The sequence below is a fragment of the Triturus cristatus genome, chromosome 4_1 (assembly GCF_964204655.1).
Source record: "Triturus cristatus chromosome 4_1, aTriCri1.1, whole genome shotgun sequence".
NCBI classification, from domain to species: domain Eukaryota; kingdom Metazoa; phylum Chordata; class Amphibia; order Caudata; family Salamandridae; genus Triturus; species Triturus cristatus.
The window spans coordinates 97,726,182-97,748,509 of record NC_140585.1 but is presented as its reverse complement, the minus strand read 5'-3'; the positions used below and the strand labels follow the sequence as shown (position 1 = coordinate 97,748,509).

The 22,328-nt window shown below is 48.3% G+C and overlaps 1 protein-coding gene across 2 annotated transcripts in view; it reads right to left on the bottom strand.

The window, feature by feature from the left end:
- Positions 1–22,328, bottom strand: part of LOC146839641 (uncharacterized) — a 712,826-nt gene that overhangs the window by 522,784 nt on the left and 167,714 nt on the right. For both annotated transcript variants that reach the window (XM_085650377.1, XM_085650376.1), the window contains exon 2: positions 20,248–20,277. In XM_085650377.1, coding sequence (XP_085506503.1) covers positions 20,248–20,277 — 30 coding nt within the window. The remainder of the gene's footprint in view (positions 1–20,247; positions 20,278–22,328) is intronic.

Here is a 22,328-nt window from a genome sequence, read left to right as displayed (position 1 = left end):
CAGTGGTATATGGGTGAGTGACTACGTATGTGAAAGGCAGTATAGGTGAGTGATGGGGTATATGAGTGACTGTAGGGGTGAGTGAGTGAATGTGGGTGTGGCTGCATGGGTGAGTATGTGCTTGTGCCAGTGACTGTAGAGGTGAGCGAGTACATGTTAGTATCTGTAGGAGTAAGTAAGTGGGTGTTTATGTGAATGTAAGGGTTAGTATGTGGCTGTGTGATTGACTGTATCGGTGAGTGAGTAGGTGAATGAGTAGCTTTATGGGTGACTGACTCAGTGGTGGAATGGATATATGAGTGGTTTTGTCAGGGGCTGTATTAGTAAGTGAGTGGGTGTATGAGTGGCTGTATGGGTGACTGAGTGGATGTGTGTGTATACCTATGAATCAGTGAGTGGGAGTGTAAGTACTGGTATGGGTCTATGAATGAGGTTGTGATGGTTGTGTGGGAGTGGGTATATGAAAGGTTCCATGAGGGTATGAGTGGGTGCATTAGTTATTTTGTGGATGATATCATCAGTGATATCATTTGAGATATCATCAGTGATGTCACTGACCATGCCAAGAGTTATGTAATATGTGAGGTCATCAGCAGTATATTGCGGGGGAGCAAGTTATAGTTAGCTCAGGTAACTATAACAGCCGAATTCAACTGATTTTGTACAGGTGAAATCTGAGTCTAACTATAACATCCCTGTAACCTTTGTTTTTTTTCAGCCAAAATATTATATATTATATACATATGATATATTATTATATAATATATTGTATATATTAAAAGGCTTTATACTTAACTGCTAAATACTTACTTTTTCATTGCAAAGGCATACATGGTAAAAGCCTATACGCAGTAAAAGCTTGCATTAGCAAAGATGCAGTCTTTGCAATGACCGCGTTGTTCAGGCATACACTGAATTGGCATTCGTGGTTCTGCCATATAACCCATTTTACCAGTATTTACTTCCTGTCACCCTCTATTTCCTTATGACATGTATAACAGAAGGTACCAGGTATATCTAACCTACATAAACATCTACCATATTCAGTTAAGAGCATGATGAATGTATGCACTTGATGTACATATAATTATATGTATATAGGTAGTATGTTTACAGTGCAACTGTAGCTAAAATGCAGAGAAGTGCTGTGCATAATCATAGTCCAGCATGAAGTTAACATGTAATTGAAGAGAAAGCTGAGTTGTGGATGGTTAATGCATTGTGATGTGTTCTTTAAAGAGTTGCATCTTCTACTCATTTCTACATTGCTGCAGCGTTGATGCAGTCCTGATGGATACTGGGATGCTGTTCCAGATCCAGGGTGCATAGATAGAAATGCCTGCTGCTTTGTTTTGTTTTTCTTTTTTTAAACTTCTGTCTGCACTCTAATATTGTCCTGCTAATATTGTCCTGCTTGTCAGCAAGATAAGTGGGGTGCTGGCCATGAATTGTAAATAATGTAGATGCTTTTGAAAATGATTGGAGCTAGCAAGGGAAGTCTTTGGAGTTCCATCAGGATGGTGGAGTAGGATCCTCTTAAGGGGATGCATAGACACCTATGAAGGTGAATGTTTGCACTTCCTCCTGTAGTATAACTTACTTAAAAGCATAAGCTGCACCCCTTTCTCCTACACCTGTTTATCCACCACATTGCTAAGTTCTGCATGACATACCACAATAACTGCACCTCAGTGGTCATCATGCACAACATGAAAACTATCCCCATAAAATCGGAACAAAAAAAACACCCTTGCAACCATACACCCTACCTGTTGGAGCATGCAACCCATGTAAGCAAGCACTTCAGTGCACTCTAGAGGTGGTAAGCGCTATGTAAATATTCTATTACAAAACAGTACAATCACTATAGACCTACCGAGTGTTGGTTAGCTGATACCAGTGCATGTATTTGCATACTTAATTTTCAACTAGGAAATAACTTGGAATGCTTACAGCCTTACGCCTGTCTTTCCAGGACTGTGCTATGTATTTATATATTACTCATGTGTGGTGCTGTGTTATTATTACTCATGACACATGCCACTATGATGACTTTGAAGCACTGCACCTGTGTCTACGGAACCATTTCCATTTGGCACAGGACTCATACAGACATGCAGAATAGGTTAAACTGTAAACTATAATACAGAAAGATGTAATTCTAATGCTAGCCACCTATCCCCAATTTGTGTGATTTTGGACACACTTCTTTTAATATGTAGCTCTTCTCTAGCTCACCTCCATGAACAAATTTGGCGATCTTGTGTGCATCTCGATCTTAGCGTAGGTGCTTTTCTACGGCTAGACTATTGACCTGGTCAGTGCGACTGCTCTTCCCCGGCACAGCTCCAGCATTAAGTGCTTCCCTACAAGCCTGAGCTCTCTGCGGTGGTTACTGTTCGAGGCCCTCCTCTACCCGCAGGCTCCTGCCTGCGCCTCATCCCTGGTGGTCCGGCGAGAGAGTACTCCGCTCTTTGCTCTTCTGCCTCTCTTGGCCCTCTCTGTGCACATTTTTTTCTTTTGCTATCTCTGCTCTTTTGATCTCTTTTCCCTTTTCTTCCTCTTCTTATTCCCTCTTCTTTTCTCTCTGTTTTCTCTTTTTTTCTCTCTCTGCTCTTTTGCTTGCTTTTTGCCCTCTTCTCTCTCTCTCTTTCCCTCTTGTGCTCCCCACCGCTGCTGCCCCACAGCCACTTCCCCTCCAGCGTTGTCCTTCCTGCTCCTGCCTCCCAGCTGGCTGCCTTCCCCCGCCCCCTAATTATTGGTGTCAGTGTGCTGTTGTGTGGCAAAGGCAAGCCCATCCGCTACCCAACCGCAAATAGTGCCAGGGACCCTAGTCATTCAACCCGCCTCTGCTACGACTCCAGCACCCTCCGCGCTTCCAACACCGGATGCAGCAATAACTGCCAGCTCTCAACGCCGAAGCGACACCCAAGGCCCAATCTCCTGTCACACTGCTGCTGCACCTTCATCCACCTCTGGACCCCAGCAGCAGCCCCCAGCCTACCGGACATCATCGCTCACAAACCACTAAACTGCGTGCGCTCCCTACACAGGCAGGCCATAAAAATCTGGGCCCTCCTCAACACCCATGCACTCGACATTGCCTTCCTCGCAGAAACCTTGACCAATTCCAACTCCGTGCCCGACATCGCCACCGCTATTCCTGAGTTATACAAGATCATGCAAAAAGACCACTCTACCCACCCTGGAGGAGGCATCACCATCGTCCACAAAAGCACCATCCTCATGACACCCACCGGCCTGGACGGCACTACGACCCTCATGGAACATCTCCACATTCAGCGGAACCCTCATCTACAGGCTTCCTGGACCCCGTGCTCTTTTCACTGACAACATTGCTGAGCTCATTGCACCCCACACTCTTGCCTCCACAGACGACATCTTACTTGGAGACCTAAATCTTCACCTGGACAACCACGACGACCCCAACACCACCGCCCTCCTAGTGAACCTTGCCAACATAGGACTGAAGCAACTTGTCACTGCTCACATGCACACAGCAGGACTCACACTTAACCCCGTCTTCGCAGAAGGAAACAGCATCTCCTACAGCCACACTACGGAACTCCTCTGGACAGACCACCACTGCATCCACTTCTCCTTCAGAAAACCCACCGTACACAAGCACACCCACTGCGCCATCATAGAAGCTGGAACAAAGTCACCAAAGACCAGCTCAACTCCACCCTCACCAGCACCCCACCACCGACAATGCCAGACTCCAACATCACAGTAGGCAACCTCCACCGCTGGATCACGAACTGTGCCGATGCCGTCACCCACTCAAGAAAGCCACAGGTCGACACACCAAGAAAGCAAGCTGGTTCACCCCTGCACTCCAAGAATCCAAGCACTCCTACCAACGACTCAAAAAGAAATGGAGGAACAACAAAACCCCAGAAACAGTCACCACCTACAGAGCAGCTACCACAGCACATCACCACCTCATCAAGTCCACAAAAAAGAACTTCTTCCAAGACAGAATTTCACCAGCGTCCACAACTCCAAGGAACTTTTCTTCATCAAGAAGGAATTTGCTAAACCCAGGAGCGAACCAACAGATGCCCCACCCTCCCAAGACCTCTGCAACCGACTCAGCACCTTTTTTTATCTCAAGAGTAAAATGATCTATGACAACTTTAACAACCAAGACCTCTGTACCACCTCAGCTCTCACCCCCAGCGACACAACCCAACAGACCCTGCTCACCTGGACCCCGCTCACAACAGAAGTTACCTCAAAGGCCATGAAGACCATAAAGAAACTCTAGAACACCCTCAGACCTCTGCCCATCCCTTATCTTCCCTACAGCCACTGCACCCGAACTACGCCAGACGATCAACTGCTCCCTTAACACCACCACATTCACCGATGACTGGAAACACGCCAAAGTCAACCCCTCCTGAAGAAACCCTCTGCAGACCTGACGAATCTCAAGAACCTCAGGCCCATCTCCCTGCTTCCATTCGCAGCCAAAGTAATCAAAAAGGCTGTCAACACCCAGCTATCATACTTCATTGTATCCAACAATGTCCTAGACACCTCCCAATCCAGATTCAGCAGCAACCACAGCACCAAGACCGCCCTACTCACCACCAACAATAACTTCCTTTCCCTCCTCGACTAGGGCCAAACGACAGCCCTCATCCTCATGGACCTCTCAGCAGCCTTCAACACCATCTCCCACCGCACACTGGCCACCAGACTACACAACGCCGGCACCCGCAGAAAGGCCCTTGAGTGGATATGCTAATTTTTCACAGGCAGAACTCAGTGAGTCAGATTCTTGCTCTTCCTCTCAGAACGAACAGAGATAAAATGTGGAGTTCCCCAGGTATTCTCCCTCAGCCCCATCCTCTTCAACATCTACATGGCTCCCCTCGCAGCCATCGTCAGAGACCACGGCTCAACATCGTCTCATATGCCCACGTCATCCAGCTCATCTTCTCCCTCACCAAAGAACCCAACATCACCAGGCACATTTCCAAGAAGGAATGAAAGCCGTCGCCAACTGGATGAAGAAGAACTGCCTGAAGACAACTCAACTCCGAGAAAACAGAAGTCCTCATCCTTGGCTCCACCCCATCTGCCTGGGATGACAACTGGTGGGCCTCACTCTCGGAAACTCCCCGTGCCCGACGGACCACACACAAAACCTCAGCATCATACTAGACTCATCATTCATGATGAACCGCCAGATCAATGCCATATCCTCGGACTGCATCAACACCCTCCGCATACCCTGAAAAACGTTCAGCTGGATCCCACCCGAATACTGAAAAGCGGTCACGCACGCCCTCAGCAGTAGTAGGCTGGACTACGGCAACCCTCTCTACGCCGGAATCAACAAGAAACTACTCCTCAAGCTCCAGCCCATCCAAAATGCCATGGCCAGGCTGATCCTAGACATCCACCACCACCACCACATCACCCAACACCTTCTCAATCTCCACTGGCTCCCCATCGAAAGAAGAATATCCTTCAAGCTCCTCACTCAAGCTTACAAGGCCCTCCACAACATCCGACTAGCCTACCTGAAAGACTGCCTCTCCTTCCACGCACTCAAGAGACACCTCCGATCAGCGGACCACTCTCTGGCCACCATCCCATGTATCTACAAGACTAGAACAGGAGGAAAGTCCTTCTCCTACCCTGCAGCCAAGGCCTGGAATGACCTTCCCCTCCACCTACGGCAAACCCTCACACTGCCCCAGTTCAGAAAGGACCTCAAGACCTGGCTCTTCGGATGATCCCAGCACACAACGGAGCCACCCCCGCCCCCTCCAGCACCTTGAGACTCATTCAAGAAACATTATTTGGTCAATTTGACCATCAAAGTGCAAAAGATACAATGTAGTGTGTTCGCCAAAACACATAAAATGTCCAATGATATTTCTGTACACAGCTGACAGTGAACAGGATAGCGTCATCACACAAGATTTTTTTTTAAATAAATTAGAAAAGATGGATTAAAGGAGAAGGTGGTGTAAACTTATCAAAGTGAGCGTCGCACACTCAATGGAACCCATACTAAATATTACATTAAAATGGGATAAAAAAGGCATATTCTATCTATAAACATTTTTAAAACGGTGGGGATAATAACTTCTTGAGCACAGTTTCTACATTATGGTTAAATAGCTCCTTAAAATAAAATCAGCTAATCTTACAAATATCCTAATAAAAAGAATCTTCATCAAAATAGAATAAAAGCTTTGCAAAAGTGAACTCCAAAAAAATACTCTCAAGCGTAACCCTTCAGAGAGAGGTGGATACGGAAGACAGTGCTAGTGTGTGTAGTGCAAGGGTACCATTATGCATATTTGTTAAATAACTGGTGCGGACACCAATTGCAATGTTTAACCCCAATAGAGGAGAAGCAAATGGTCAAGTGGATAGTGCATAATGAATAGATACAAAAAACGTAACATTTCCCTAATACTAAAAGCCCATGAAAGTTCATATACATGTAGTTCGAGTACACAATCATGATATCGTATTAACTGGTACTGGTGCTATTTGTATATCGTGCCCTAACTGGGCATGTAAACTAGTGGGGCCAGATATAGTTAAAGAACTATAATGAATGGTTTAACCATTCTTCGATCTGAGTTTCCTGATAAGCCACATTTTCTTTTTTTTTTTTTTTAAACTTTATTTTAACTATTTTGCACGTGAACACACAGCATCTCGTACATGTAGGACATTGGGCACACACCATATCCAAGAACAATACAAAGCAGATAGGAAATAAACGCAAGCAGGCATTGACAATGCGGACCCAATCCATGGAGCAAGCTTGTACAGTCATCTCTTGATATTCACAAGGCCCTCTGTACATAACCTTCCCCTGTCAGAGCCCCCCATACCATGCAGCACAAGGAGGACAGGGATGCAGTCCGATGGTATGAAGTGTCTGGAGCACCTCATTGCAAAAAAAAAAAAAAAAAAAAAAGGGGGGTGGGGGGTACCCTCCCCCATTTGGTTGTCAGCACTTGGGAACTTATACAGCATGTGATTATGTAGGTGACCCAACCGCACCAGCATTCTCCTCCCTTAATAAGTAGCAGTGTAACGGAGCCCATATATCTGCAGGCCTCGATGTAGGTGGTAAGAGTTCAGAATATGTATTTAGTTGTTCCTGACAATAAATAAGATCACGTAACCAATCCTTAAACTTTCGAGCCCTTCCCCTGCCCCATCTACATGCAACTTGCCGTTTAGCAAGCAGGAAGGCGAGTGCCACGAACTTACGGCACGCAGCTTGTATAGGCTCTACGTACCCTAGGAGGGCAAGGACAGGTGAGGGTACAATCTCTGAATTAATCATTAAGGAGAGTGCCTCAAAGATCTGGCTCCAATAGCGGCTCACTGCCTCACACGCCCATGCCAGATGAAGAAAATCCGCCATAGGGGCGCGACACCTATCGCATCTGTCATCGTCACGGAGGCGGTATCGACAGAGCCGAGCCGGGGTGTAGTATACTCTGTGGATGTATTTGTAGTGTATTATTCTGAGTCTACTACTTGAGGAGATACGTTCCGTCTGCAGCAGGCAGAACTCCCACTGCTTGTCTGTCAAGGGAACCTGTAGTTCCTGGTCCCAGTGCACCCTGGCCGCCAGTGGCGGGGCAACTACAAGTGTGTGTACCGACCTATAGATCTTGGAGACTAGCTTTGCAGGGGCCTCGTCCGTAAGGATACGCTGTAAGGGAGCTACAGCTGGGGGCTCATTCGGGAAGTCAGGCGTTAATGCCCTAATCCCCTGCCGGAGCCTGAGGTATAAAAAAACCTCCAGGGGAGAAGGTTGGATAGCGCCACATAGATGCTCCATAGTGCCGAACGTACCATTGTGGTACAGGTCTCCCCATGTCGTAACGTTCAGAGAGCTAGACCATTTCCGAAATCCCCCCTCCTGCAACAGGGGCATGCTTGGATGATAGACAAGGGGTAGAGGCGGCGCATACATCATGGCAGACTTCAACTTGGCGTTGATTCGATTCCACGCCGTCACTGTACTCGTCACTGTCGTGGGCATTACATCCTTCCCCTGCAGTGGGATATACAAGGCGCCCTCTATTGGGACCGGGTGTGCAAGCCAATGTTCAGCAGCCAGTTGAGGCATATATCTTGGTTGGCGTATCCAGATATAAGCGTAGTGGGCCTGTGCTGCTTGGAAGTGTAGCTCAAAATCAGGGACGCCAAACCCGCCCTGAATGTAGGGCCTAGTGAGGACCTCCCATTTGAGTCGAGGTGACCTCCCACCCCAAACCAGTCTGATGAGCTCTGAACGGAGGTGCCGGAAGAAAAAACTACCCGGATAAAAGGGGATATTCAGAAACAAATACAGCAATTGAGGCAATATTACCATTTTAATCAATGAGGCTCTTCCCGCCATCGAAAGGGGGAGCGTTATCCATCTGGTAATGAAAGCAGAGATACGAGTCATCGTCGTTCCATAATTGGCTCGCATTAATTCATCTTTGCCTTTTTCTATGTGGATACCTAGGTATTTAAAGTCTCCCTCGCTCCAGGCGAGGGGGTAGTCCAGCACGAAACGCTCAGTAGCTGCCGTAAGAGGGAAGATCCGCGATTTGTTCCAATTAATCTGAATCCCCGAGAGCCTGCCAAAGCGGATGAATTCTCTAAGAATCGGGTTGAGATTACTGCTGGGGTCTCGTATATACAGAGTAATATCGTCCGCATACATAGAGATTAAAATCTGCCTTTGAAAGCATCGCAATGCCGTTTCTTTATGATGTTGCCGCAGCTTTGCTGCAAGCGGCTCCATGGCTATAGTGAATAGAAGAGACGACAAGGGACAGCCTTGTCGAGTACCTCTGGAGATGGGGAATGCCGCGGAAAGAGTGCCATTGATCAGCACCGTGGCCCTAGGAGACGTATACAAAAGTCTAATCCATGAGATGAAGATGAGGGGAAACCCCATACGCTCCAATATTTTAAAGACATAATCCCACTCCAGGGAATCAAAAGCTTTCGAGGCATCCAAGAAGACGGCAGCCATAGGCAGGTCCTCGTGTACCGAATTGAGGATCGAGAAGAAAGTGCGCAGGTTATGGGAAGTTGACCTGCCTGGCACAAACCCTGCCTGGTCAGGTAAGATCAGGTTGGGGAGAAGCAGGTTGATACGAGTAGCAAGTAATTTCGCAAGAATTTTCACATCACAATTGAGCAATGAGAGGGGTCTGTAGGAGTCACATTTATCCGCAGGTTTCCCGGGTTTAAGTAAGGACGTAATGAGGGCCATGCGCATAGACGGGGGTAAATGGCCCGTCTCCAGGGCGTCTTCGTACACCTCGTGCAAGACAGGTGCCATAAAATCTATGTAAGTTTCATAGAATTCTATTGGTATCCCGTCTAGGCCTGTAGCCCTGCCCGATCGCATGTGCATGATAGCCTCTCGCACCTCGTCCAATGTAAAAGGGGTGCTCAGAAATTCCCTTTGAGCGTCACTAAGCCACCCTAGGGACACATCCTCCAGGTATTCCTGTAAGTGCAAGTCCCCTAATCTAGTCGACGTGTACAGCTGATGATAATGTTCCACAAACGCATTAAGGATATGCGTGGTGTCTCTGTAGACTTCCCCCTCCATACCCGCAAGTTCGAAAATGGCGGTAGGAGGTCGCGTCAATCGTATCGTCGCTGCCAGAGCTTTCCCCGGACGCTCTCCCTCCCTATAGCGTCGGGCAACCCAATGTTTACCTCGAAAGTTCGTCTCTCTAGTGGCCTCGCTTGTATATTCTGACAGCTTTTCGCGTATATGTGCTAGTGTAGAATCATCAGGTCCGTCAGCCAGAGACGTCTCCAATGACTTAAGATCTGTTTCCAGGGCTTGCAAGCGCGTCAGTATACTTTTCAGTACACCGGAGCCTTTGGCGATGCAGATGCCCCTTAGAGTCACTTTAAATGCATCCCATATAGTTTCCACATCCCGCACAGAGTCCTTGTTACGCTTAAAAAATTCTAGACACTCTTCCCGCAGTTCCTCTTGAAACACAGCATCGAGCAGCATCCGCGGCTGCAGACGCCAGGCAGTCAAGGGGGGGCCAAGGTCAGCAGCTCGCAGCGTGACGCGAACTGGCGAATGATCCGAGAACGTTCTCGGTAGATGCTGCGCTCCAGTCAGTGCCGTATAGAAGGGAGGAGAAATGAAGACATAATCCAACCAGGCGCAGGATCTTGCCTGCGCCGTGTAATGCGTGCCTTCCCGCTTATCAGGATGGAGGCATCTCCATGTGTCAATCATGTTGTGCTCAGCTAGTATTTCAGATAACATTGTACGCGCTTTGGTATACTGATGTGGGGCCGGATGAGATCTGTCCTTCAGTGGATCTAGTGTGGTATTACAGTCCCCTCCCCAGATGAGTCGCCTCGGGCCTATGCCTATGATGGTCGCATTGAGGTCTGCAAAATATTGCGGATCATCTATGTTGGGGCCATAGCAGCAGACCCGGGAAACCGCCACGCCCCCCAACCTACCCCACAGCAGGCAGTACCTCCCCTGAGCATCACTTTTCGTGCCCTCCATAACGAAGGGTGTTCCCTTTTTTACCAAGATCGCCGTTCCCCTAGAGTATGAGGAGTAGGAGGAAAACAATGCGCATGTCCCCCACTGACAGGCAAAAGTGTGAAAGTGCGTCTCCTGAAGGAAGGCTACGTGGATAGCATGACGATCCAGATAAGAGCGTATCTGCCGTTTTTTCCTGGGGTCCCCCAAGACTCTTACGTTCCAAGTTAATATATTTAAATCAGTTTCTGCTCTAACCATGTGTGCAGCGAAAGGAATCACGTTGCACCAGCATGTCACTCCGCAACTCGTTAATCGATGTGTACGTGCGGGAGCACTGCATCACTTGTAGCCTGATGCAACAGTGTACCCCTCGTCCCTCTGCTCTGCATGTAGCGCTGCTCGATCGTTCGTGAGTGTGGGCATGCATCCCATGTAATGGGAGGTGCTCTCCCTGCATTTCCCCAGCATACAGACACGTAAAATCCCAATATAGTAATGCTGTGAACAAAATGGTGTCAAACAAAAAGATAACATTGTAAAACATCCCCATCCCCCTATCCCTGACCCACGAGACCCCTACAGAGCAACCTGTATCCGTCTCCATAGTACACCCATCATTCCTTGAAAACAAAGCAATCAAACAGAACACAGTACAACGGGTCCCGCCCAACCACTCCATGATAAAGTCCCAGCGTAATACAGGTCTTGCAATAACCCGAGACACATCTAGGGCCCATCTTCTCCTAAAATACCTCAAGTACTGACTTACAAATATAATCTGCAAAACATTTACATGACAGATCCTTATTGCCAATCTAGGCGCAGTTATTTCAAAGACTTCAAAAATATTGGAGGGGACATGAAGCATCCTAAAGATCTCGAACCCACCCCCAACCCACTGAAGCTTCCCCAACTTGCCAGAATCCCCACCCCACCCCCCACCCAAAAACCCCCTCAAACAGCTCAACATGAGCAACCGAGTCATTGCGTTTAGTGGGGTACACCCCATGAGATACATCAAGAGGGCACCCGTAGCCACTCCCCACATCCAGCCCCCTCCCAACAGCGGGGAAGAGAAACGGGGGGGGGGGTGGTGCCTGGAATACGTTACCGACCACTGTCCTAGATCCGGCCATTGCAGTCTCGTACACTGAAACGCCGTCACAGCTGCGTATCCATCAGGTGTGCCGTCGTGTCGCCAACACTGCCACAGGCCACCAGTGCGGCGGGCAACTGACAAAGAGTTGTGGCTCCCCGACTAGCGATTATCCGCAGGGTCGTCTGCATCACTTTCGTGTCTCACATTTCGCATAGTTTTAAGAGTCTTCAGAAAATCTTCCACTTGTTGCGGATTGGTAAAGAAATGGTGCTTCGCTTGGTGAGTGACTCTCAGCTTTGCCGGGTATAATAATGCGTAATCAATTTGCAGGGTCCGCAGTTTCTTTTTGACCTCGAGAAATTTTCGCCTCTGCTCCTGCACAATAGGTGTAAAGTCTGGGTAGAGAGTGAAGTTGACCCCATCACATGAAAGCGTCTGATTCGTGCGCGCGGCACGCAGCGCAGCATCCCGATCGCGATAGTTTAAAAGCCGGGCAATTATGGGCCGTGGTGGAGCGCCAGGTTTGGGCCGCGGTCCAAGGGAGCGGTGTGCTCTCTCGGCGATGAACTGCTTAGAAAGCGCTTCAACTCCAACTGAAGCAAGGAGTATCTTTTCTACGTAGTCTTCCATGCGCCCTGTATTGGTGGACTCTGGCACACCTACCACGCGTATGTTGTTCCGCCGGCTGCGGGCTTCCAACACCTCATTCTTTGCAGCTATGACCCTTAATACATTATCCATCCTCGTGAGCTGCGCAGCATGCGAAACAGAGGTGTCCTCGTTATCAGATATCCTCCTTTCCGCTTCAGTGATACGTTCCTCATGCAGGTCCATTTTCTGCGCGAATGCGTCCACTCTTGACGACAACCGATCTACTTTATCTACTATAGTAGCAAAACCCTGCCTCATTTCCTGCATTAGCTGTCGCAAGTCCGCTGTCGGGGGGTCAGCACTTGCACCATCTTCTGGCGAGTCATTAGATCTTCCCGCTTCCTGGGCACTCCGCGGACCCTTCTTTGTCGCTGGGACCTCGAACGACAGTTTAGGCTGTCGGCTGTCTTGTTTACCCATCGTGGGCTGAAAACGTGGGGCCGCAGCAGCAGACAAGAAGGCGGGTTACTGGTTCCGCGCAGGCGGAGAGGGGGTCAGTGACTCCAGATGGAGCACAGCGCATCCACAGCAGGAGCCAACAGCTACTAGTAGGCTCCAAGCCAGTATCCGCAGGCCAGAAGTGCAGGCAGGGAGGGAGGCAGCCACCACCGCCGTCCCCCGAGGAACGCGCGCCAGCTATGGTCTTCCCACGGCAGCAACTGAGCCCCACCATACAAGGGGCAGCGGGACCGGCAGCAATCAGCAGCATCCACCAGCAGGCGAAAGGAGGCCAGCACCTCCGGGGCCCCCACGTCCCAGGCAGACACCCAGCCACAGGAGCGTCACCTCCATAAAGTTGCGCAGTGTTGGGGTCACAGAACGCAACGCGCGCTACCAAAACACTTATGTATTATCACTTGCCGCACCGCAAGTGGAAGCGTTCACTCTCACCGCAGGGCCCTCGCAGCGTGATGTTGTATCAGGCCTCTTCCCTACAAGACCCCCATGTCACGCCACTACTGGAGGCCTCCGGCCGGCTCGTCCGCTGATGGCTGATCTGAGCGGTGGGTTCCTCCGGGGCACTACATCTGGCAAGCCCCAGCCTCCAGAACGGCACCACGATGCGCAGGTAAGGACTCCGTCATATCTCGTCCTCGGGCACGGAGGGGGGGGGGAGGGCGGCACCTTCACTCGGCCCCCAAGTCGCCCCGGCGGCTAAGCACCCCTCCCCCGTGTCCCGCAATGGTCAGCAGGCAGCCATAGAAGCGTACGTCGCGCACCCGGAGTCCTCCGCCACACTGGGTCGTTGCACCCGGAAGACCCGCTCTCACCTGCGGAGGGGTGTGGGGGGGGGGCCGTACCTCGATCAACGCCCTGTGCCGTCTCCATGCCCTCCGCGTCCCGCAGCAACTCCTCCGCCAGGGCACCTCAGTCGCAGACCGCCGCCTGGGCCCGCAAGCATCGTGGTGCGCCCCGAGCTGGCGTACTTCACACGCCCGATACCTCGCTCCGCCTGCTCGCAGCCCAGCGCCCGCTCCGCATCCGGACGTTGCTATCTTCCCCGCAACTGGTCACACAGGCTTCAGACTTCCACCGAGGCGCCACTCCGGTGCCAGCCGCCGCCCAACGTGGTTTTCGCCGGAGAATCAGTAGATTAATGAGGATAAATGCAGGATTATTCTTCCAGGCAGCAGGAGCCTCACATCAGTGCGGCCATTCTGCTTGTGCGCCCTCTAGCGCCCCCTGATAAGCCACATTTTCCCCAGAGATTTGGCTATTGCACATGATAGTAATGGCCTGGAGTCTGTTTTTGGGATACGTAGCACCTCTTGATGACATTGAGTACCCATCTGCCTGCAAACGGGGGCTAACCACTTAAGCCTCTGGAGGTTATACAGTGGGCATGCAAAGAAAACATGGTTTATAGTCTCGAGAGCCCCTGAGCAATGGGGACATCAGCGTGATGCATCATCAGACCCACGCTGCCAAGCTGCAGTAAATGAGGGAGAGTACCAAATCTGAACTGTATGTATAGCTTCCTATCGCTGGGTGTGGTGATAACCTCCATATACTGCTCATACAAACTAAGTAGCTTAAATTCTAGAATTTCTGTTGTAAGGTGGCCCCCTGTTAATGACACATTTTTATGATCTACCCAATTCGAGTAGCAGGTCTTAATGCATTCTCTACTGGGTAACAAACTAATGTCAGACTCAGCCCACAGATTCCCCAGGAAAAATGCAGAGAGGGACTGCTGAATTTTACTAAACCACCCAACTTTTTTGAAATCGTCTAGGAAACAGACTTCTTCAAGGGCAGCCACATAGTGGCTAAGCTCAGGTGTTTTTTTCAGATGTAGCCAATAAAGGAGGGGGCGTAATCCAGCTTTTTCCACTATTGAGGGCCTTCCCATGTCGAGCCTTAGGGGGAGGAGTGGAGTAGTCTGTGGAAGAGAGCAGAGGGACCTCAGAAATGTATTTTCATTGCGCAAAAGGCCCTCTAGGTTGTCGAACTCCTAAAGTTCAGCTCCGTAAAGAGCGGAGCTTACCACTTTCTGTTCATAGATTTGGAGCAATGGTACTATGGGCCTAGTTTGCAAAGCCCTGTGTTCCTTTAATAATGCCCCTGTGGTTTTCCTCTGCTGGAGGGATCGTTTCAAGATATGGTGTTTCCAGGACATTTTCTCCGCAAGCGTTACGCCCAAGTAATCGAAAGTGTCCCCCCCAACAATAGTTTGCCCTTGAATGATTTGTGTGGATTTAGCAACATGAGCTTGGTTTTTGAAGTGTTGATCTCCAAGCCTCTAGATCTACAGAAGGACATAAAATGGTCAAGAAGCAGGTGTAAACAACTGTTTGTTTTTATACCAGCAGGGTGCTGTCCACGAACAGTAAATTTGTGATTTTTGCTCCCCCATTTTGGGGGAATCAGCGTGGGCCTCTGCTAGGTACTTCACCACTCCATTTATGAACAACAAGAAGAGTGTGGGCGCCAGGACGCAGCCCTGACGTACCCCTCTAGCAAATTTTATTGGATCTGACAGCTGCCCTTGGTCCCCCCATCGCACCCTTGTGTAGTTTTCCTTGTGTAGCCAAATAAGGAGAGTCAAGATGTTGTGTGGGAGCCCCTGGTCACGTAAAACCTGCCATAGTTTAGGCCTAGGTATAAGATCAAAAGCTGACTTTAAATCAATAAAGGCAGTGTAGAGACTACCCTGTTCTAATAGCACTGTCTTCCAGGCCAGCAAGGTAAAACAGAAAACTTGATCCACAGTGCTCACTTTCTTCCTAAACCCCACTTGGAAGGGGGATAATATGTTGTTTTTCTTCATCCAGTCAGTGATTTTATTAAGTAGAGCGAGGGATAAAACCTTCTGTACGGTATGGATTAGGCTGATTGGCCTATAGTTGGAGGGTAGCAAACGATCCCCCTTCTTGAATACTGGGATGACTTCGGCTCCCTTCCATGACGGAGGTATCGGAGCCCCTTCAGCAATTCCATTTGCTAATATCTGGATGTAGTTGGTCCAGTTTGGTATGTCGCTCAAAAAGACATCTCCAGGTATGCCGTCAGGGTCAGACCCTTTATTTTTGACAATGGAGCAAATACTTAGCATTATCTCCGCTGAGGAAAAAAGATTGGTACATAGTTAGTTGCTTCTATAACCCATGGATGGGCCTCCCGAGTCTAATACTTCCGATCCTGTGTAGACTGCTGAGAAATTATCATACCAGGCAGCTTCAGAGATGTTACTTGACGGTGGCATCACCCCTCGTGACTAACAGCCAAAACCACTCGGAGTCCTTCCTTTGGCAGGCATCTCAAATTTGGAGCCAACGGGTCTCCCGCCACTCCTTTTTTGCCTCGGCCTGCGCTAAATTGTAATGCTTCCTGGCCAGTCGTATCATGTCGACTAGGTTTGCTCTTATCGCGACTGCTAGCTCAAGCCGCAGCTTCTTACACTTCAGGGTGAACCAAGAGAAATGAGAGTTGTCTGATGGCTTTTTGTGACGAGACAATGCGAGGGTGAAATAAGAAGCTATCTCAGTAAACAAGAACATATGGTTGGTTGTTATTGCTGCAAGCTCGTCCTGCTTCAATAATAAATCACTGAGTTTGTTGGTACTGGTCAAGAGTGCTTGATTTATAGCTTCTAGCTTATGGTCATCAATAGCAACACGCGCCCACTTAAGACGCCTTTTGTTGTTTGCAGTACAAATCTCCTTAGTCGCTAGCTTTGCATCTGTGCAGCTGGAGTTCCTGGTCCAAATGCTGTTCATGGTAAGATCAAGGGGGTTATGGCAATGTCAGTGGTTTGCCCAACTATCATGTCCAACACATCAGGCCATAGTCTCAGATCTAGTAGCACATAATCAATGCGACTCACATTGCCAGTTCTGTTGAACGTGCTATCCCCCTTCTTATCGGATGGGGTACAACCATTGGCAACCCTAAGACCGTACTCGAGAGTAAGTGCTTGAAGCTGTAAAGCAGATTGGGTCCATTTTTTGATGGGTTGCAGATCGAGTGGAGGAACATGCCACAGCTCGTCTATTTTATTACTGTCCATAAGATCTTCCATGACCATCTGTTCATACGTAGGGTTGAAATTTCCTGCTAGTGGTATTGGAGATAGGGACTCTATTCCAGAGCTTGTATGGTTGATGATCTGGAGCCCGCTTTGGCACCACGGGCATAGACATTATAAATTTCCAACCCCTTGCCGTTCCTGGCCCTCAAAGTGATCGCAAGAATATCAGGGCTGTTAGTCTTGATCTCCCCAATGGAGCATTGCAGATCGATCTTAATCCAGATCAACAGCCCCCCTACTGGCCGCCCCGGTCTGATTTCCATCACTGGACAGCTTATCGTAACATAGCCGGGGATAAAGACCGGTACAGTGGACCACGTTTCTTGAAGGATGCAGATATCAAAATCCTCTATATACTGAATCCAGTGGGGGAGTTCCACCCTAGATCTTAAACCTGCCATATTCCATGACAGTATGTGGAGTTTAGATGTGGATTCTACTGGACAGATGCGGGCTGGTTGGGGATCCTCCAATACATTGCACACTTGGGCTAGAGTAGAGCATGCTTTCAGATCTAAGCTTAATAATGGTAATATATTCATCTTAGCCGGTGCCAAATATGGCGTCTCCTTAGTTGAGTGCTGGGACTTAGATGACAAGACACTATGTAAAACCCCAGATATGTTGGACTCGATGGAAGGTGTCACTACCTTGGCTGAATGGCTTAAAATCATAGGGGTTTTGAAAACCTGCCCCACCTGTCAATCGATAAGGGCCAATGGTGAGTCCATCCCCAACTGGGTGTCGTGCCTTCTGTACGCTTGAGACTCGAACATGGCAGGGGGATTGTACTTCATCTGTATATTGGTGGAAGTAGGTGAACATGTTCTTGCTTCCAATGCTACAAGATTATGTACCAAGGTCTCATCTTTCAGATGTACTTCAATAGAATCAGTCGGTAAGGTGTTATTGCTTAGTTGTTTGGCCCAAACTGTATCATCCGTAATAACAGGCCTACACCCTCTTATTTTTCTAATCCAATGGATTGTTTTATTAACCAAAGAGTTCTGGCTTTGTATTTTGCAAAGACGGTGAGGCTTTTGGTACGTTGATCAGAAAAATACTCTTAGGGAGGGATTGGTCCTGATCATACAATGGACTATGAGGACGTTCTAACTCAACTGACTTTGCATCGATTGATCCCCCTGGGTTCCGGAACTTTGTGTTTGCTTGTCTTGGGTTCCACGTTTGTATGGACATAACAGGCATGAGAGATGCAGAGGTATTTCAAGACTTAGGGACAACACTAGTCCCTGGCATTTTACCCTGTCTCATTTCCAGTCACGATGGCTCGATGTGGGTATCAGTTCTAGGTCGTTCATTATCTATCAGTGTCTTGACCTGTTTAGTAAGTGCTACAATTAATGATTTAAGTAAGGTAACTTCGTCCCTCAGATCTGAGATTACCCTATGTGTATCTAACCCTACTAATGGATATTGATCTGGGGATCCCTCCCCCCTCCTTTGATAGGCCTCTGCCTCAGGTTATCTCAGCTACTTCTATTGTGCTGTCACTTGGGCTTTTATCTGATAGTTCATCAGACGAGGGGGATACCCTTTCCTTACTAAAAACTTTCGCAGATTCAGGACAGAACATTTGCCTGGCTCCACGACCATTGTCATTGCACTACGTGTAGTGCGCTTAGAAAATATAGATGGAATCCTTTTAATTGGGTTAGAGGTTAGGCTAGAAAGAGGATTAAGTGCACTAGGGAAATGCTGAATGTCTGAGGCAGCTGGAATCGAAGCCGGATCTAAAATATTATGGCATTCATCCAGAAGGTCATCAATGCGATTAGGAACGCAACTAGTGGCACTCATTTTATGGATTGTCCTGGTTTTACTAACTTTCCTACGAGGCCATTCACTCTTCCCACCCCCCTCTTTATCAGTGGACTTCATTTTCCCCCTTGAGGTAGGTCAGTAGGTGACAGCACTGATATGTACGAACCAGAGAACAAACTAATAATACCAGACAAACAATCTAAGTAGCAATGGTTAGAACTTTAGTCAAACTCCTATACAGAAGATGCTAGTTCAACAACTCTAGAAAGAGGGGGAGCCTAGTGACTAATCTTAAGACTAGGACGAGGTAGCAGACAGGAACACAATGAATATTATATAATGCTTATAGCTCCCAATTTTTAAGATGTAATGAATTTCGAGGTCCCAAGAAGGTCCCTGCTGATGTTGGAAGGCGAGGGCCAAAAGCCAAGGGAGGTGGCCCTCCCCTGAGTCTTCCTGGTGCTAACGGGCGCAGGACAGGCCCGGCCTTGGCCAGTGCTTTGCCCGGGCACGTACCGTGCTGTGGGATGACTTCTGCATTTTAGAGCGCGATGGCGGCTCCACCCTCCTGGGAGTCAGGTGAGTTATGGGCTTGGAGTCCCCTCAGGCACAGGAGCAGCGGCACACAAAACAGCGTCCCGGGCTGCGGGATGACTTTCGTGCTAAAGAGCGCGATGGCGGCTCCTCCCTCCTGGGAGTCAGGTGAGTTGTGGAGCTTGGAGTCCCCTCAGGCACAGGAGCAGCGGCACACAAAACAGCGTCCCGGGCTGCAGGATTACTTCTGTGCTAAAGAGCGCGATAGCGGCTCCTCCCTCCTGGGAGTCAGGTGAGTTGTGGGGCTTGGAGTCCCCTCAGGCACAGGAGCAGCGGCACACAAAACTGCGTCCCGAGCTGCGGGATGACTTCTGTGCTAAAGAGCGCGATAGCGGCTCCTCCCTCCTGGGAGTCAGGTAAGTTGTGGGGCTTGGAGTCCCCTCAGGCACAGGAGCAGCGGCACACAAAACAGCATCCCGGGCTGCGGGATGACTTCCGCGCTAAAGAGCGCGATGGCGGCTCCTCCCTCCTGGGAGTCAGGTGAGTTGTGGGGCTTGGAGTCCCCTCAGGCACAGGAGCAGCGGCACACAAAACAGCGTCCCGGGCTGCGGGATGACTTCCGCGCTAAAGAGCGCGATAGCGGCTCCTCCCGTCCTGGGACTCAGGTGAGTTGTGGGGCTTGGAGTCCCCTCAGGCACAGGAGCAGCGGCACACAAAACAGCGTCCCGGGCTGCGGGATGACTTCCGTGCTAAAGAGCGCAATGGCGGCTCCTCCCTCCTGGGAGTCAGGTGAGTTGTGGGGCTTGGAGTCACCTCAGACCAAGCACAGAAGCTGCCGCACACCTTAAGACTCTCATGGGTGAGTAGCTGTGCTTTACAAACCCCTGATTGATTGAGTAATTACCTTACTTCATTCAAATAGTTACTCTAAATTTGAGAAAAGCACAGTGATGAGGCCAGACCTGTTGGCTTTGCTAATACTTGTTGATTATTTATAATCAGATACTCCTAATGTACATCCATCATGTGTAACTGCTGTCTTGAAAAATTATGCCTCACGATTTGATTAAAACAAATCCATATAGATCAACGTACCTGGAAGAGCCGAGCTGCACCATGGGGAGCCTGAGGAGAAAAGAAATAACAACTGTTATCATCAGGAGGTGGGAGAGGAAAGAGTGGAGGCAGCTAACACTGAATATTGCTGAGTGACAACCCAGGAGAGGGAAGACTATGGAAAGCTGAAGAGAGATGCATTGAAGGGAGCTGAGGATGAAGAGGGGAGAGTGGAGACAGCTGAGCAATTAGGGTCTGAGATTGGAGGCCACCACTGAGGAGATGGCAGGTAAAGGATGAGAAATTAGACAAGAGTCCTGCAAGTAAAAGAAGAAGATAGACAGATGATGAGTGAGAGGGATCAACGGAGTGCAGAGGAGGAATGGGAGGCTGCAGGAAGAAGAGCAAGAGGGACTAAGACCAGAAAGGAAATTAGGGACTGCTAAAGAAGGAAGAGTTGCTAGAGTACTGGATTATTACCTTGAGAAACTGGAGATCTTGGAGAAAGACCTGAGAGAAATCAGGAGGGTAGAGAGAAGAATAAAATAAAGTTGAGGTAGAATAAATATGTTACAGAAAACATAGGAGTTCCAGCACAGACTGGAAATGTCTGAAGAAGAGACTAGAGACAGTGAAAAGAATGGAACAGTGCCCTGAGGGATAAGGAATGTTTTGTAAAGAGAGCTCTTTATGAAATAAGAGAATGTAGGGAAGGGCAGCATAGGGACATGTGATATGGAATATGAGAAACCCGAGACATGAAGAGAAACAAAGGAGAAACGAGCATGCACAGAGGTTGAGCTTTAAAATTGGAGACCGGAGAAATCTGTGAATTGAAAGGCAGGACCAGGAACACCAAAGAGGATGAGTATTGAGGAAACAACAAAGGAAGTTCAGAAACTTCAAAAACTGTGGAAGAAAAAATAGACATAGCTGAGAAAAAGCTGCAAGAAAGACAAGATATAAAGAGTGGCATTTCTGGCACTGGCATTATTGCCGGCGACTGGCCCAGAAAGGTAGCGGGTGACTAGAATGGATACAAAGTGCAACCACGTCTTTTGGGGGTTTCGCTCTGCTGCTGGATGTGAGTGGGGTTCATGCGCCTCATCTCGGGCCTCAGAACCTCTGCCATAAAAGGTCCATGGATGCGATTGTTTCATGGTGAAGAAAGATCAGAGAAGGTAAACACAAATGAACTATGCAAGAAGTTAGAGGGGTTGCTTTATTATTTGTTTGCTACAGCACGCCTTTGCCCCAAAGTGTAACAAGAGAATTGTCTGAAAGGAACAAAAAACTACTAATCAAGGAACAGGAAAGTCTTTAATGACTTGCAAAACAATAAAGAAAAGTCTATTTATGAATTGAAAGAGGAAGTTGCATCTAGTATTTGGGTGTCAAGAAAGAAAAGCATTGGCCACCCATCCTAAGAATCCTTGGAATTACAGAGATAGTCTTGGATTCAGAACACAGATGTGGAGAGAACAGACACACAACAATGAGGTATGAGGCAATTCTATCTGCACCTATTACTTAGTTCGGTCAAGAGGTTTTTAACTTTTTTAGGGTGCTAAGGATCTGAGATTCAATACCTCTAAATCTCCAAGGGAGTCATGAACAAAAGCACTATGATCCAGCACACCATAGAAATTGTATATAATACGATATTATAAATTCAAACAACATTGATCCAGCAGCTTTCGTTTCAAAATCCTTTATTCAATTTTCTTCTTTTAAAATCTGCGTAGCCAACGCGTTTCGTCCTTACGGACTTCTTCAGGGCGAAAAATTATTTCATAGAAGTCTTCTTTATATGTTCCCTCAAAACTGAAGTCAAAATTCGTTTGCTCCTTTATGGACCAAATTTATTTGTGATCGTATTAAGTATCCTTTTGTGGTATTCTCAATGTAAAATATCCCGTGTAGGATTTTTCGCCCTGAAGAAGTCCGTAAGGACGAAACGCTTTGGCTACGCAGATTTTAAAAGACGAAAATTGAATAAAGGATTTTGAAACGAAACCTGCTGATTGGATCAATGTTGTTTGAATTTATAATATCGTATTATATACAATTTCTATGGTGTGCTGGATCATAGTGCTTTTGTTACAGATGTGGAGAGAGCC